We start from the raw sequence: 12,602 nt of genomic DNA on the forward strand, positions 1-12,602 counted from the left end.
AAGAATATTTATAGATACAAAGCTGTGCGAGTTATTTGCCTGACGTCATATTGGTTTTGAGTATCTGCTGCAGGATGCCGTGTGTGGCATCTTTACAAGAGATGAAGTCAAACCTCCAGTGATCAAAGGTATCATTTTTGCTCATCTAGACCAAAGAACACTACTGCATATTGTCACAGAAATTTTATTTATGACAGCTGGGCTGGTGACATTATTGTGTGGACAGATGTGCAATCATCATTGGGAACACTGATCAGACAGTGTAACATCAATAAACCTAGGTGGCGAAATATCAGACATTCATCACTTAAGTACAGATATTGGTGTTGAAATAATAGCAGTGAAGTACTGATGCAAAGTCTTTACTCAAGTAAAAGTGAAAAAGTACAAGCTCAGAAATGTCCTTGAAGTAAAACTAAAACTAAAAAGCAGTAACCTAACATTGACCATGAACAGCACAGCTGCTCTGCCCCACTCCAACTTAGTGCATTGCTGTAAACTTCACCACAGTTAGCAAAATTAGCTGTGTGACAAACTACACAAACATTTTGTGTGTTAGCTGATATTGAGCTGTTAGAAACTTTGCATTTTAAATGACCTGTAACTTAAAAAAAAGTCACTCCATTTATGCTTCTGCAGTGCGAGCTACATGCTGAAGAACTATGACCACAAGTAACTGACTTCTGCAACAAAAGCGCTGTTCCAGATTGCTCTAGTTAGGTATGTGTTTAATACTGATCTTATCTCTCTATCTATATAGATATATAGATACATGCATATATAGCCAGCTAGCAGCTGGATAGCGTAGTGGTAAGACTACACGCCTTTGGAGTGGGAGTCGCAAGTTCGATTCAACATTTGGCTCTCACGGCTAGAGACTGACAAGGTACAACACACATGCTGTGTTGTCATCAGCCCCAACCAAGATTAGGAACCAAGGTGGTGGAAGTTGAGTGTAAGAGGAAGTGACCTGAAAGATAGGATCATGGTGATTGCTACATAACTGGTTACTGAAGTGAAGCACCCTTGAGATCTACTAGATGATGTGAGATATATACATGGTGAAGATAAGTAGGAAGGAGGAAAAAAAGTGTAGGTGAGGTGTATTTGTTTGTGGCCTTTCTTTTGGTTAGCTTTAGCCATTGGTTGTCACATTTACTTTCTTAAGCTAAACCTTTTTTTAATATTCAGGAAAAATGAAACGGTCACTTGAGACCAAAAGTGTAACCATTTATTGTTAGATTCATCAGTTCAGCACATAACACTAATTACAGCTAGGAGGGGAAAAAAAACAACCCACAAAACATTGTGTCAAAGATCCACTGTCAGATAGTTGTTTAGAGAAAAATACAAGATTTGTTAGCTTGGGAAAACGGCCATCTGATCAGGATTCAGGAGAAAAAACATAGAAGGCAAAGACTTACAATATAAAATGTACAGCCACATGATTAAAGTATATATAACATTGCACATATACCAAAAAAAGAACCCACACATGGAAAAAAAAAAAGTGTACATCATATACAACAAGGCACTGTGGAGGAAACCTGCACACGCATCTTTGGATGGATCTGCCGCCCGCGGAGCTCCAGTAAAACGTTTTTTGGAATGTTACACTGCAAACAGTCCAACTGAACAAGCCATTCAAGCTAAATCGTGACAGATTACACTGAAATACAATGATTAATTCTTATAATGTCTACACTTTTGTAGTTTCAGCTGCTTTAGGGGATACATGTAATAGCTTTTTTGAATTTGTAAGTGCTTTTTGTAGACAGGCAGCAGACAGAAAAAATATCTGCACCTTTTTATTTCATGTTTTTTAAAAGTATATTCCAATATTTCCTCTTTTCTACCCCCAAAAACCCCTTAAAAATCAATTTACATTTTAAGTTCAGGTTGTTCTAAGGGAAAAGAGGGTGTTGCAGTTCATATTTTTGCCAGCAGATGTCGACATGGATCAGAAAGAGACGTAATAGATTGTCTGACATCAAATTAACCATCTGCAAATATTTTATTATACGTAGCTTTTTTTTCTTTCCCAACAGCAAAAAGAAAAAAAAAAAAAGAAAAAGAAAAAAGGTTTGGAGAAAAAGATAAAAACAACTGCATGTATATATCCAATATTGTCAACGCAACATTGTCAGTAAGACTGACGTACTCGGGTACATTTGCAAACGTTCAATTAGTCAATGCTGCAGGCTGCTGCCTCACATCAGTATCTTTAATATTATAAACAATTCAACCCTCAATTAATTTCATTTCTCACTACTGACAGATTTAAAGAAGCTTGAATGACGTCCATTGCTGGACAGAGTTTGCAGTGCACAAATACATTGGCAGTTAAAGGGAAATGTGTGTGGGAGCACCTTTCAGATTCTGGCTACACGGGAATGAGTGTGGCACCAATAAAGGCTAAATCTGATTGGATATCATCCTGCTTCAGTTGGAACAGGCACTTTGTATCATAAGCAAAACAATCAGTCACAAACGTAAAGGTACAGTTGCATCTTATTTACAGTGAACAGGAAAAGGTCAAGTCCCAGAGTTTCTCAAAGCAGAGGAAAAGGCTTGTAGGCTGTAGTTGTTTTTCCTCCGTCTTCTTTGCCTTTAATTTTTTTATACATTCGGACAGCCTGTGGACACTCTTCTTTTTTTCTAATAACACACTCCCTCTCTCACACACACACACACACACACACGCACGCACGCACGCACGCACGCACGCTAACCTCTGTGAGAAATCGACTCCTTCTGCAAAAACAGTCCCTGTAGGGCCACAGAGGTTTACCATCAGACAGAAAATTAACTGTTTCTTTTCAAAACAAGACACATCCACCTTTTAGAAGCTGCATCTGACTTCATGAAGACTAATATAAAAATATGATTGTGTTTAACCATCACCTAGTTTTCTTTGGTCTAAGAGACTGTGGTTTGTAATCAGAGTCTGGGGGTGAACGTCTGTCATGGTACACTTTGGCCTTGGGATTAGCAGATTAAACTCATCCTTTGTTCTGTTTTCTCTAGTCACCATGGGATGCTTAACTAGAAGGACCCTTTACTTTAATGTGGGGCAAAAATGTGCACTTGTTAGCTTATTTAAGAAAGGGAAGATTGTACACAGCTTTCAGCTTTAAAAAAAGGCCTTCATATTATGTTGGCTGAACAGAGGTGGAATGTGACAAGGATGATAGTCCTTCAAGCATTTTATCACTTTCTGAAAAAAAAGTGGTAATTAACTTGTGGAATTTATAGGAGCAATTGATCTTAAGCCCTAAAAGATCTTAAATAAAAAATAAAATAACACTGACAGCTAGCAGGCTTTGAGGGAACCCAATTAGAAGCTGCCCACAGTTTGAGTCTTTTAAAGTCTGGTCCCTGCTCGTTATCAAATATCTGTTGATTTAGATAACAAGAAGCATTCTCATGTTGCTTTCTCAGTCAACTTTTGGACTTCATTCAGTTTTCTTGAGTTTTATGGATAACTTTCCACCGTGTTTGCTACAGAAATATCCACAGCCCTGTGCCTACATATTATCATGATGAATGAGGAGTGGATGCGTACTGTTTCTAAAAGAAACCAGGTCAAGATAAGTTGAGCTAGTTTACATTAAGAGCATATTGTTTTTTTGTCTTTTTTTCTCCAGCATTCAGAGTCAGTCTGACATGAAATGTACGAGCTGCTCTCTCCAGAGTGCAGAGGATGGACGTCCATGCACGGCCGGCACCGGCCACGCTCGGCCCCCTGGCTGCACTCCTGCATGTGGCTACGAGGCAGAGGGTAAGAGGCCGGAGTTCACCAGGTGCTACTGTGGCTGCCGTGGCTGCTGACCGACTGACAGTTGCTGTAGCGCTTCTTGACGATCATGCTGATGTAGGCCTTCATCAGCTTGGCGATGTCCATCACCTGCAGAGGAGAGGAGGAGGAGTAAATGTTGGTGTTTTATTTGATGACCTGCATTGAAATTATGGGGAGACCCGGAGTTATGACTGAGTGAGGATATACACACCATTTGGGTTTCAAACACCAGCTCTCGGCCTTCCACAGTGATTTTGTAGGTATTGGATAATGGAGCTCCGAAAGAGAGTATCTGTTCATACGGGAACACCTCCAGAGGCCACGGCTCCCCTCGCTTGTACACTGATATGGCCTCCCGGCTCACACCCAACCAGAGCTCAGAGGGGAACATGCCATCCCGACACTGAAACAGCAAGCATGGAACATCAAAATCTCCTATCATTCCCTCTAAGATCCATTTTGTTTAGAACTGGCAATAGATGACTTTAAACCAACCAACCAATCCCATGTTTCCCACCTATGGCTGTGTAGCTGTCTTTATGGGAACATAACCATCCTTTATCATTGAGAACAAAGTTTTTGCTTAAACAGAAAAGTGATTTCTCTTCTCACCTCGACGTTGAACAAAGTGGATCCGTATCCCTGCCACTCCTTCACCAGCGCCATGTATTTGACCATTGCCTGTTCCTGGTTCATCCCCTGCAGCTTCTTCCACTTGTCCATCACGCTGGTTCTCACAGCTGCTGCCTCCTCCCTCATCCAGGCCTCCAGGCTGTTCTCCTCCTCAAGCTTCTGCCGACTCAGCGAGCCGCTCCTGAAACTCCGCCTCAGCGTCCCCTCCAGGAAACTCGAGCGTTTCCTCTCCGCCGTGCCTGAGCGGTCAGCCACCGAGCCGGTCCCCGGAGCAAATGTCTTGGCCGAGTTCTGCACTCGGGCCCGCAGTCGAGACATGGGGAACACCTGGGACATTTCAGGGATGGTGGACTGGGAGTTGTGATCACCCAGAAGGTACTGAAGTCTCAGAGCAGCCAGAAACTGAAGAGTCTCCTCAGGGGCCGGATATTGACCACGAATCACAGCTTCATGGGCCTTCGAGGGAACACAGAGAAAATTATAGTTAAATCTATAAGATCTAAGCTTTTTTTTTTTTTAATTTCCACAAAAAATCTTTCCAAATTCAGTCAGAATCAGCTATAAAAGTCTCCCAGTCCCTTTCCCAGACAATGAGCCACGAGTCTGACCTGTTCAAACATAAAAGCAAACTCCACGCTGTCTTTGGGAACGTTGTCCGTGTCTAAGAAGCAGTAGAGTTTGAAGTAAAACTTCCAGCCAGTGCAGCCTTCATCTGGGCTTGCTGAAAGTCTGCAGACCACAAAGTGATTGTGTTAGCGTTGGCCAGAAGACAAAAACATTTGCTTCAGAATCAAACATGGTGGGGCTTACTTTTCAAACTTGGCGAGCACGTCAGCCACCACAGTGCGGCTCTCGATGGCTTTCTCTGTGGTGTCGTTGTGTTCAAACAGGGCAAACATATTCCTGCTGTCCTCCATGGCCAGACCGCGGATCAGTTTCTCCACCACCTGACACACACGATGAGATATAACAGGGACACATGCAACTGGTTTTAAAACTGCAGATGAGATTTTAAAAAAAGAAAAAAGCATGAATTCTTGTCTAAATTCTAGACATTTGGGACTGTCATTCAATAAAGGTGGAAAGTACAATTTCTACAACTATAAAATATTTGAACTGTCCTTTTAACAGGGTCTCAGCTCATCATATTAACCAGATTCTGATATTTTCTGCAGCATCAGAAAATAATAAATTCCAGCAACCATGTCAGTGTATGAGCATTTAAGCCTGGATGCTTACACAGGGCTCTAGTCCAAAAGAGCTGAATAAAAGCAGGATTTTATTGCTGTAACTGATGAATTAATTGTCTGCTTTGCAGAATAGTAAATCTATTGAATAACAAATAAGGAAAACAGTAAGGAAGAAGAAGAGCAGAAGAAAAGAAGCTGAGGCTGTTACAATAAAACGTCACTTTTAAAACAGCTGTCAATTCATTTTCAATTAAAATAGATGACTGACAGTCATTTCAACTCTGTATTTACTGTTGGGTTGTTTGATCTGTTGTTACAAACATATCTCTTATACTGTGCTTAAATCCTAAAAACTAGAGCTGAGTAAAGAGTAGACTATTTCTTTCTGTGCTTTGGCACATAACCCCGTTTTCCACAAACCTACCTCTCCTGCGGTGGTGTGTGAGTTGATGGTGATCTTGCAGGAGCCTCCTCCGTGGCAGTGAACGGTGGTGCTCATGTCCTGTCGGGCCACGATGCAGCGGATCTCCTCCTGAGACGGGACGTTCTCTCTGGCTCGAGTCTTCCTCAATGAGTCAGCGGCAAAGGCAGCATAACGATCCATCTCAGAGCCGGGGAACAGCTCGCGAGTCCTGCAGAGAGCGATTTGGAAATGGTCAGCTTGAGAGATTAAAAGTAACTTATCTATAAACACATGTGGCAGCCTAGTGCTCACCTCTTCAGGTGGAACTTGAGGTATCTAAGGATGCTCCTTGTCGGGACGAATGTGCAGGACATGCAGGCGAGGATCTTCCAGTTGCACAGGTTCCCAGGGCTGCCGGGCTGTGGCGGCCGTGTGGTCTGCTTGATGAGCTGGCAGTAGAGCTCATCTCGCAGCGGTTTGAGTTCCTGGCCCGTCTGCAGGATGCCTTGAATGATGGGCACGGGGTCGGCCACGCCCTCCAGATGCTGCAGCGAGCTGAACACCTTGAGGGCTTCATCCTGCAGGGTTGTGTAGCTTCTGCTTCTTGGAGCTGAGCAGGGAAGAAGTTGTGATTATATCAGTATGTATGGTACATTAATATCTTAACTAAAATGGTAAAAGTTAGATACTTTAAAGACATTAATACTAAGTTCGACTGTCAGTCCCAATTTAATGCTATTCTGTCCCAGTGGTACTCACTGGTGAGATGAATGTCCCCGTAGGGCAGTGGCAGCAGTGGGGAATGCAGAGGGTGATGACTGTAGCGAAGGATCGGGTTCCTCTTGTAGATCTGCTCGACGACCTCAGAGTTCAGACAGTTCTCCTGCAAAGAGAAGAGGAGCTTGGGTTTAGTGCAGTGCTGATTATCTGAGGCTTTACTGGAAGGAAAGAATTAAAATTACCACTGACATCTTTTTTGAACTTTCACAGTTTCCTACCTTGATGTCCTGGATGAGCTGCTGGGTGGGCGTGTCGATGGGAGCTTTGGTATCTATGACATTTTGGACGGAGTTGGCCCAGCGTGTGGCTTCAGTCAGGAGCTTGCAGTAGAGACGGTACGAGTGTTTGCGGCCGTACACGATCACGTTCCAGTATCCTGACACGACAAGAGGAGCGGAGAGAAATTGAAGCTACTGGGTGGAGAATGAGCTGGCAGTTCTTGCCATTTTCTTCTCTTACCAGTCTCTTTGAAGACCTTCTCATCTGGCTGAACCACTGAGCAGAGGCTGTTCAGCACCAGCGTTCCCAGCTTGAGGGCATTACGCTCTGAGCTCTTATAGTAGTCCAGGGAATTGTGGGTAAGCAGGAACCAGCGCTTCTTCAGCTTCAGTGAGGCTTTGGTGCTGTTCTTCATCTCTTTGTGCAGCCAGCCTGGTGGGAAAAAATTACTTTATTAAATAACTTTTTGTATTCTCTGGTTTCCTCTGAACTTTTCAAAGCTATAAAAATGCAGAAAAGTCAAGATTATTCTCTGTGGAAGAGCTTTATTACAGTTTTCTTTAATAACAGAGAAAATCAAACCTGCTTAAAACTGAGTGTTTGAAGCTTTTGCCTTATAGCTTCTACATATACAGATTTGATTATTTTAATTATAACATTAATTATAACATTTATATGAGCACCCACCACTGGAGCTGTAGATATGATGGGGGAAATTTAAATATTTAATTAAATATTCTTTTATTTAAAATCTGATTTCCTAACGTGCAACTTTTAACCAGTAGTTAAAAATTTAAAACACAAATTAAAAAAGGAAAAACGGCCACGATAAGCGAATCATTTGTCACCTCGGATGATGAACTCCTGTCCGTCGACTCGGGTGTCTCCTTTGGAGCGCTGCAGCAGAGTGATCCAGTGGTGCATTTCCTCAGGCGTGTCAGCATTGCAGTGCAGCACTCGGTTTGCAGTGATCATAACGAAGGAGTTCGGCCTGTCGCAGTTCAGAAATTAATAAGATGGCAGAAAGGAGATCGATAGTCAAACACCGTAATAGCTCTTGGGTGCAATTCTTGGATTAAGAGATATGAACTAAACTTTTAATTTTGAACTAGATGACTAAGAAGAATTAAGGCTACTGACATAAAATAGCATGAATGATATATTTGTCACATATAGGTTACAGGACACCACAGAAGAAATACAGGATCAGAATGTACGGATCTAAAATGTTCCCCATGTGAAGAAATGCAGCAGCTGAGGTGCTGAAACCAAACAGGCTTCACTCTGATGGCTTTTTTCCGACACCTTCTGGTTTCTTTGCTTTGGTCTTTGTCAAAGAAAATCCATATATATATATGATGTAATGTTTGATGGTTTGATGTAGGTCCTCACCTCTCTGGATTATCTGAAGCACACACTGAATCGATCATCCCCACATCCAGCGTTCCCTGAGGAGACACACAGAGAGATGGAGGGAGGTTCACAAATAGTTTTCAGGGTGTGGATAATGAGTTTGACCTTCGCCTGCACCGTGGAAACCAATTATCTCACACACAAGGGGATACGAGCAGCAATGCCTTCACTCACAGGTGCAACACTGAAAAGCACGTGGCATTTTCAGCACATCTGTGTCCTGTTACTACAAAACAAAGCATTACAACAAAATTAAAAATGTAAAAAAATAAAGAGGAGAACAAAAGAGGGTTGGGGTTAGGGCAGCATGAATGCTGAATGAAAGGGTCAGTGACAGATTTTGTTTTGTTTTTTTCTAATTTTCAGTTTTTCCACCAGGTGGCATCCATAGCGATCCTCAGTATAATTCAGCTGCTTTTCTGTGAGCTTCTTGTCACACCAGCAGACAAACTCCACTCCACAGCCTTTGCCTGCAGCTGAACTTGGAGCTTGTTCTGCTCTGGAAATCTGCTGAGAACTTCCACTCTAACCAGTTTGTCTCGAGAGCTGACTGGAGAGGCAGCTGATTGTTACCATGTCATCTCTTGTCATAAAGAACACAGTATCTCTTATTATTTACTAAATGGTCGTTGATATCCACTGTGAGGAAACCCAGAAGTAGACATGCATTTATTAACTATGTTTTTTTTGAAGCTGGAATTTAAAGGAGGCAAAAATGCTACTAAGAGGTGAGGCATGAATAAGGAAATGGAGGAACATATATTAAAGGCTAACGTCCCCTCCTCGGTGTGTGAAGAACGTTTGTGTTATGGAAATCTGTTAAAGCGAAGTGCCGAACATTCTGCTGTTAGGACCACATTAATGGCTGTATTTTGAAGACTACATTAATGTGTCTTTAAACACAAAGCTCAGGATATATAAAGCTTCAGAAATGTTATTGCAACTCCATCTCCCAGAGTGCTTTGTTTCCTCACAGTACTCACCACAGCATTCTGGGGATTGGCCTGCTCGTCGTGCATTTCTCTGATCTCCTGCTCTGTGGAGCCGTGGACCTGACTCAGCACGCTGAACCACTGACTGTAACCAAAGAGATCAGAGAATAGAGAATAGAATAGCCCTTTATTGTCAGGATACAATATAAATAGTAGACAGCAGGAATAAATAGCAAACTGGTGAAAAATATATAATCAAGAGAAATATAGAAAATATATATATAGAACATGTTGCAAAGTGCTTGGGACTAATGCAAAAAACCCCACCACCACCACCAACACCAACAACAACACCAACAACAGCAACAACAACAAAAACTGAATAGACTGTGTGTGTAAATGACCTGAGTGATGAGGGTTACTCAGGCCATGGCTCAGATTGGAGAGTTGGGTGGGCAGGGGTGGGGATAGTGTTTGTTAGCAGTCCAAATGGCCCAGGGGAAGAAGCTATTTGCGAGTCTGGATGTGCAGGACCTGATTGATCTGAGGCACCAACCAGAGGGCAGCCAGGCAAACAGGTGACATCATCATCATCATCATCATGAAATAACTAGCAACTCAGCTTTAAAGGTGGACATATAACCATACAGGCCGGTCAGTTAGACACAAGCATCTCCCGTCCTCCTACATTCAAGAATTCATTTGAAACTGAATCTTACTCAACACTAAACTACTTCAAAGTGAGAACTGAAAATGAAAAATAAAATGAAAGCATATTTTTAGCCACACTTTTATCATGAATGCAATTATTAATGTGAACCTGCATCTGCGTACCTTTTAATATAAATTGTACACCTATAAGTTTTATATGTGTGTAAAATCCAAAACGATTCTGGGTTCAGTCTGATTGTGTCTCAGACATATGGAGCTGATGCTGGCTCACACTGAGAGCGCGTCTGGTTTTACAAACCTGCTCCTATCACACACCCACAGCCATGTTTTCATCACTTCAGAGTACATTGCATTAACTAGCATTCATGTCCTGTGACCTCAAACTAAGATTTGTCCTTTTGTATTTTTCTCCCTTAAAGGAGGTCAAATCCCCACAATGTGACAGAGCAAACATAATTATGTCCCAGATTCAGACAGACAGAGTGCTTGTTGCCCTTTTGAGCCACAGCGGAAGTAGACTGTCTGAGAGGAAATCAATGTGTTGCCAGAGGCAACCGTCACATTGACCCTATAGCAACAATACCTCCTGTTTATTATACAGTTTTCGACAGACTGTGAGCAGGTTCATGCCAGTTGAGGAAATAATAGGATCAGGAGAGAAGAAACAAGTGGGAGCACTGGGAGTGCAGCACTAGGAGTGTGATAACGATGTGACTAATAATCACTACTGTGATTATATGAAAAAGATTATAGAGCACATTTAAATCCTGCCCACCAGAGGGGAAACGGTGCATGGCTCTCCATTTACCATGTAATGTGTAAAGATGCCTTCTTGTCAATTCTACTTGCTAGCAGGTACTAAAAATTATGAATAACACTAGAGAGCCGAGGTTTCCATGAAAAGCTGGTCATGGTTTTTGGCGGTTGCAGGTTTGAATCTGTCACAAAGCGAGTGCCGCTGTGACTGCTTTGGTTTCTACCAAAATGATGCAGTCATCACTGCTTTGTATGAAAGACACCAGCTTGCAAACACTTTTCATTTAATATCTGGGCTGTAGTGAAACTTGAAAACGTGTGAAGTAAACCAGATAAAGAGAAGGCTTTCCTCCAAAGTTTGACTTACTGCTGCAATCAACACGTAAGGCAAATGTTTTCCACATCCAGTAAGCCTCGCATTTTTCAGTTTCACTACCTCTTGGTGAGTAGTTTGCAAGTGTGTACAGGCAACTCGGCATCTTCCATGCAAACTACGGGAGACCATGACAACCTGCTATTGACCAAAGCAATCATAAGGAGGTTTTTGGTGTCACACAGTATCCCTCTTTGCAACCAGTTTAATGCTACCAACAATCTTCAGCAACCACTGATTAGCCAGTTGTAGAATATCGCACAACTCTTGGTTATCAGCAGGTCACCAGCTAGTCTCTAAGCCTATAAGACCAAGACTTGAGTAGGTTATTAACACATAGCTACCGTTAGCTGTTAGATGTTGCTAAAGATACTCCTTTAAAGAAGCTAAATCTTTAAATAGTTGAAGACATTTTGAATCATTGCACTTTTATTCTGAAAAGTGACCGTGAGATGCTTCTACTCATATAATGCATATTTCTATTAATGGACAAGACCATGTAATTAAATCTGATGGTGCAATAGACCAGACACTCTGTTAGTGGTGTCACTGAAGCTAACTTACTACTGAATTCTAGTCTTTACTTGTTATTTCAGTCACTTTGACTCCATCCTAGAATCAAAGGTCCTTTACAGATCAAATCACAGTTACTTTCTTTGGCTACTGTGAAAAGATAAGTAGAATATATCAAAGACAAACACACAGCTCACCTTGCATCCTCAGCAGATTCTGCAATCAGATGATAGGTTCTCTCTGGCATCACTATGTCGATTCCATTCTCCTTACCGGTGTTATCGATGATTTCTCTGCAGGTCAAAAAAAAAAAGGAAAAATAATGACTGAGGTTCCCTGAGTACACAAACCTCCTTCCATAACCATTTCACCATGGATCCTTCAGACATCTGAGTTTTTATCTCTCTTCAATAACACAATCATAACTTTCTTGAATATTTTACATGTAAATGATTAACTGACAGCTTTTCTGTTCTTACTGTAAATAAAAGTGTATCGTCAGGCAAAAACAACAACCCTCAAAGTGATGTTCTCTTGTCCTTACTTGGCGTTGTGCATGTCCAGCACCCCCTTCATCTTCTCCTCTCCGTCGTTCTCAAAGTACATGAGTTTGCTCTGGCGCAGCACGAACCAGCGCCGCTTCCAGTTGCGTCGGGAGAGGGTGGACGAGCCCCCGCCCTTCTTGTGCAGCCAGCCCTGCTTCAGAGCCTCCTGCTTAGTTCTGAACCACAGGAAAGTCTCGTCCTTCAGAACACACCAACGCCGCTTCCACGTGTTCATCAGACCACCTAGAGAGGAAAAAGATGAGATTTCAAATCCTCTGCCATCATTACATCACCTGGAGGGGAAAATTTGCTCTTTGTCTCTTAGAAGATAACACAGAAAGTACAATGCTTTCTCACCAAAATAAGTCCTAAAG

The 12,602-nt window shown here is 42.1% G+C and overlaps 1 protein-coding gene across 1 annotated transcript in view; it reads right to left on the reverse strand.

Annotated features, from left to right (window-relative positions):
• Positions 1-1,217: 1,217 nt before the first annotated feature.
• myo10 (myosin X) overlaps positions 1,218-12,602 on the reverse strand; it is a 127,242-nt gene continuing 115,857 nt past the window's right edge. The window contains exons 27-41 of the mRNA XM_019353980.2: positions 12,228-12,471; positions 11,881-11,976; positions 9,421-9,514; positions 8,417-8,472; positions 7,873-8,015; positions 7,265-7,456; positions 7,024-7,181; positions 6,785-6,908; positions 6,338-6,635; positions 6,047-6,254; positions 5,243-5,379; positions 5,041-5,161; positions 4,412-4,888; positions 4,011-4,202; positions 1,218-3,907 (exon numbers count right to left, since the gene is read on the reverse strand). Of these exons, the coding sequence (XP_019209525.1) occupies positions 3,797-3,907; positions 4,011-4,202; positions 4,412-4,888; positions 5,041-5,161; positions 5,243-5,379; positions 6,047-6,254; positions 6,338-6,635; positions 6,785-6,908; positions 7,024-7,181; positions 7,265-7,456; positions 7,873-8,015; positions 8,417-8,472; positions 9,421-9,514; positions 11,881-11,976; positions 12,228-12,471 (2,651 nt within the window). The 3' untranslated portion in view covers positions 1,218-3,796. The remainder of the gene's footprint in view (positions 3,908-4,010; positions 4,203-4,411; positions 4,889-5,040; positions 5,162-5,242; positions 5,380-6,046; positions 6,255-6,337; positions 6,636-6,784; positions 6,909-7,023; positions 7,182-7,264; positions 7,457-7,872; positions 8,016-8,416; positions 8,473-9,420; positions 9,515-11,880; positions 11,977-12,227; positions 12,472-12,602) is intronic.

Source organism: Oreochromis niloticus, linkage group LG18 (genome assembly GCF_001858045.2).
Source record: "Oreochromis niloticus isolate F11D_XX linkage group LG18, O_niloticus_UMD_NMBU, whole genome shotgun sequence".
Classification (NCBI taxonomy): Eukaryota; Metazoa; Chordata; class Actinopteri; order Cichliformes; family Cichlidae; genus Oreochromis; species Oreochromis niloticus.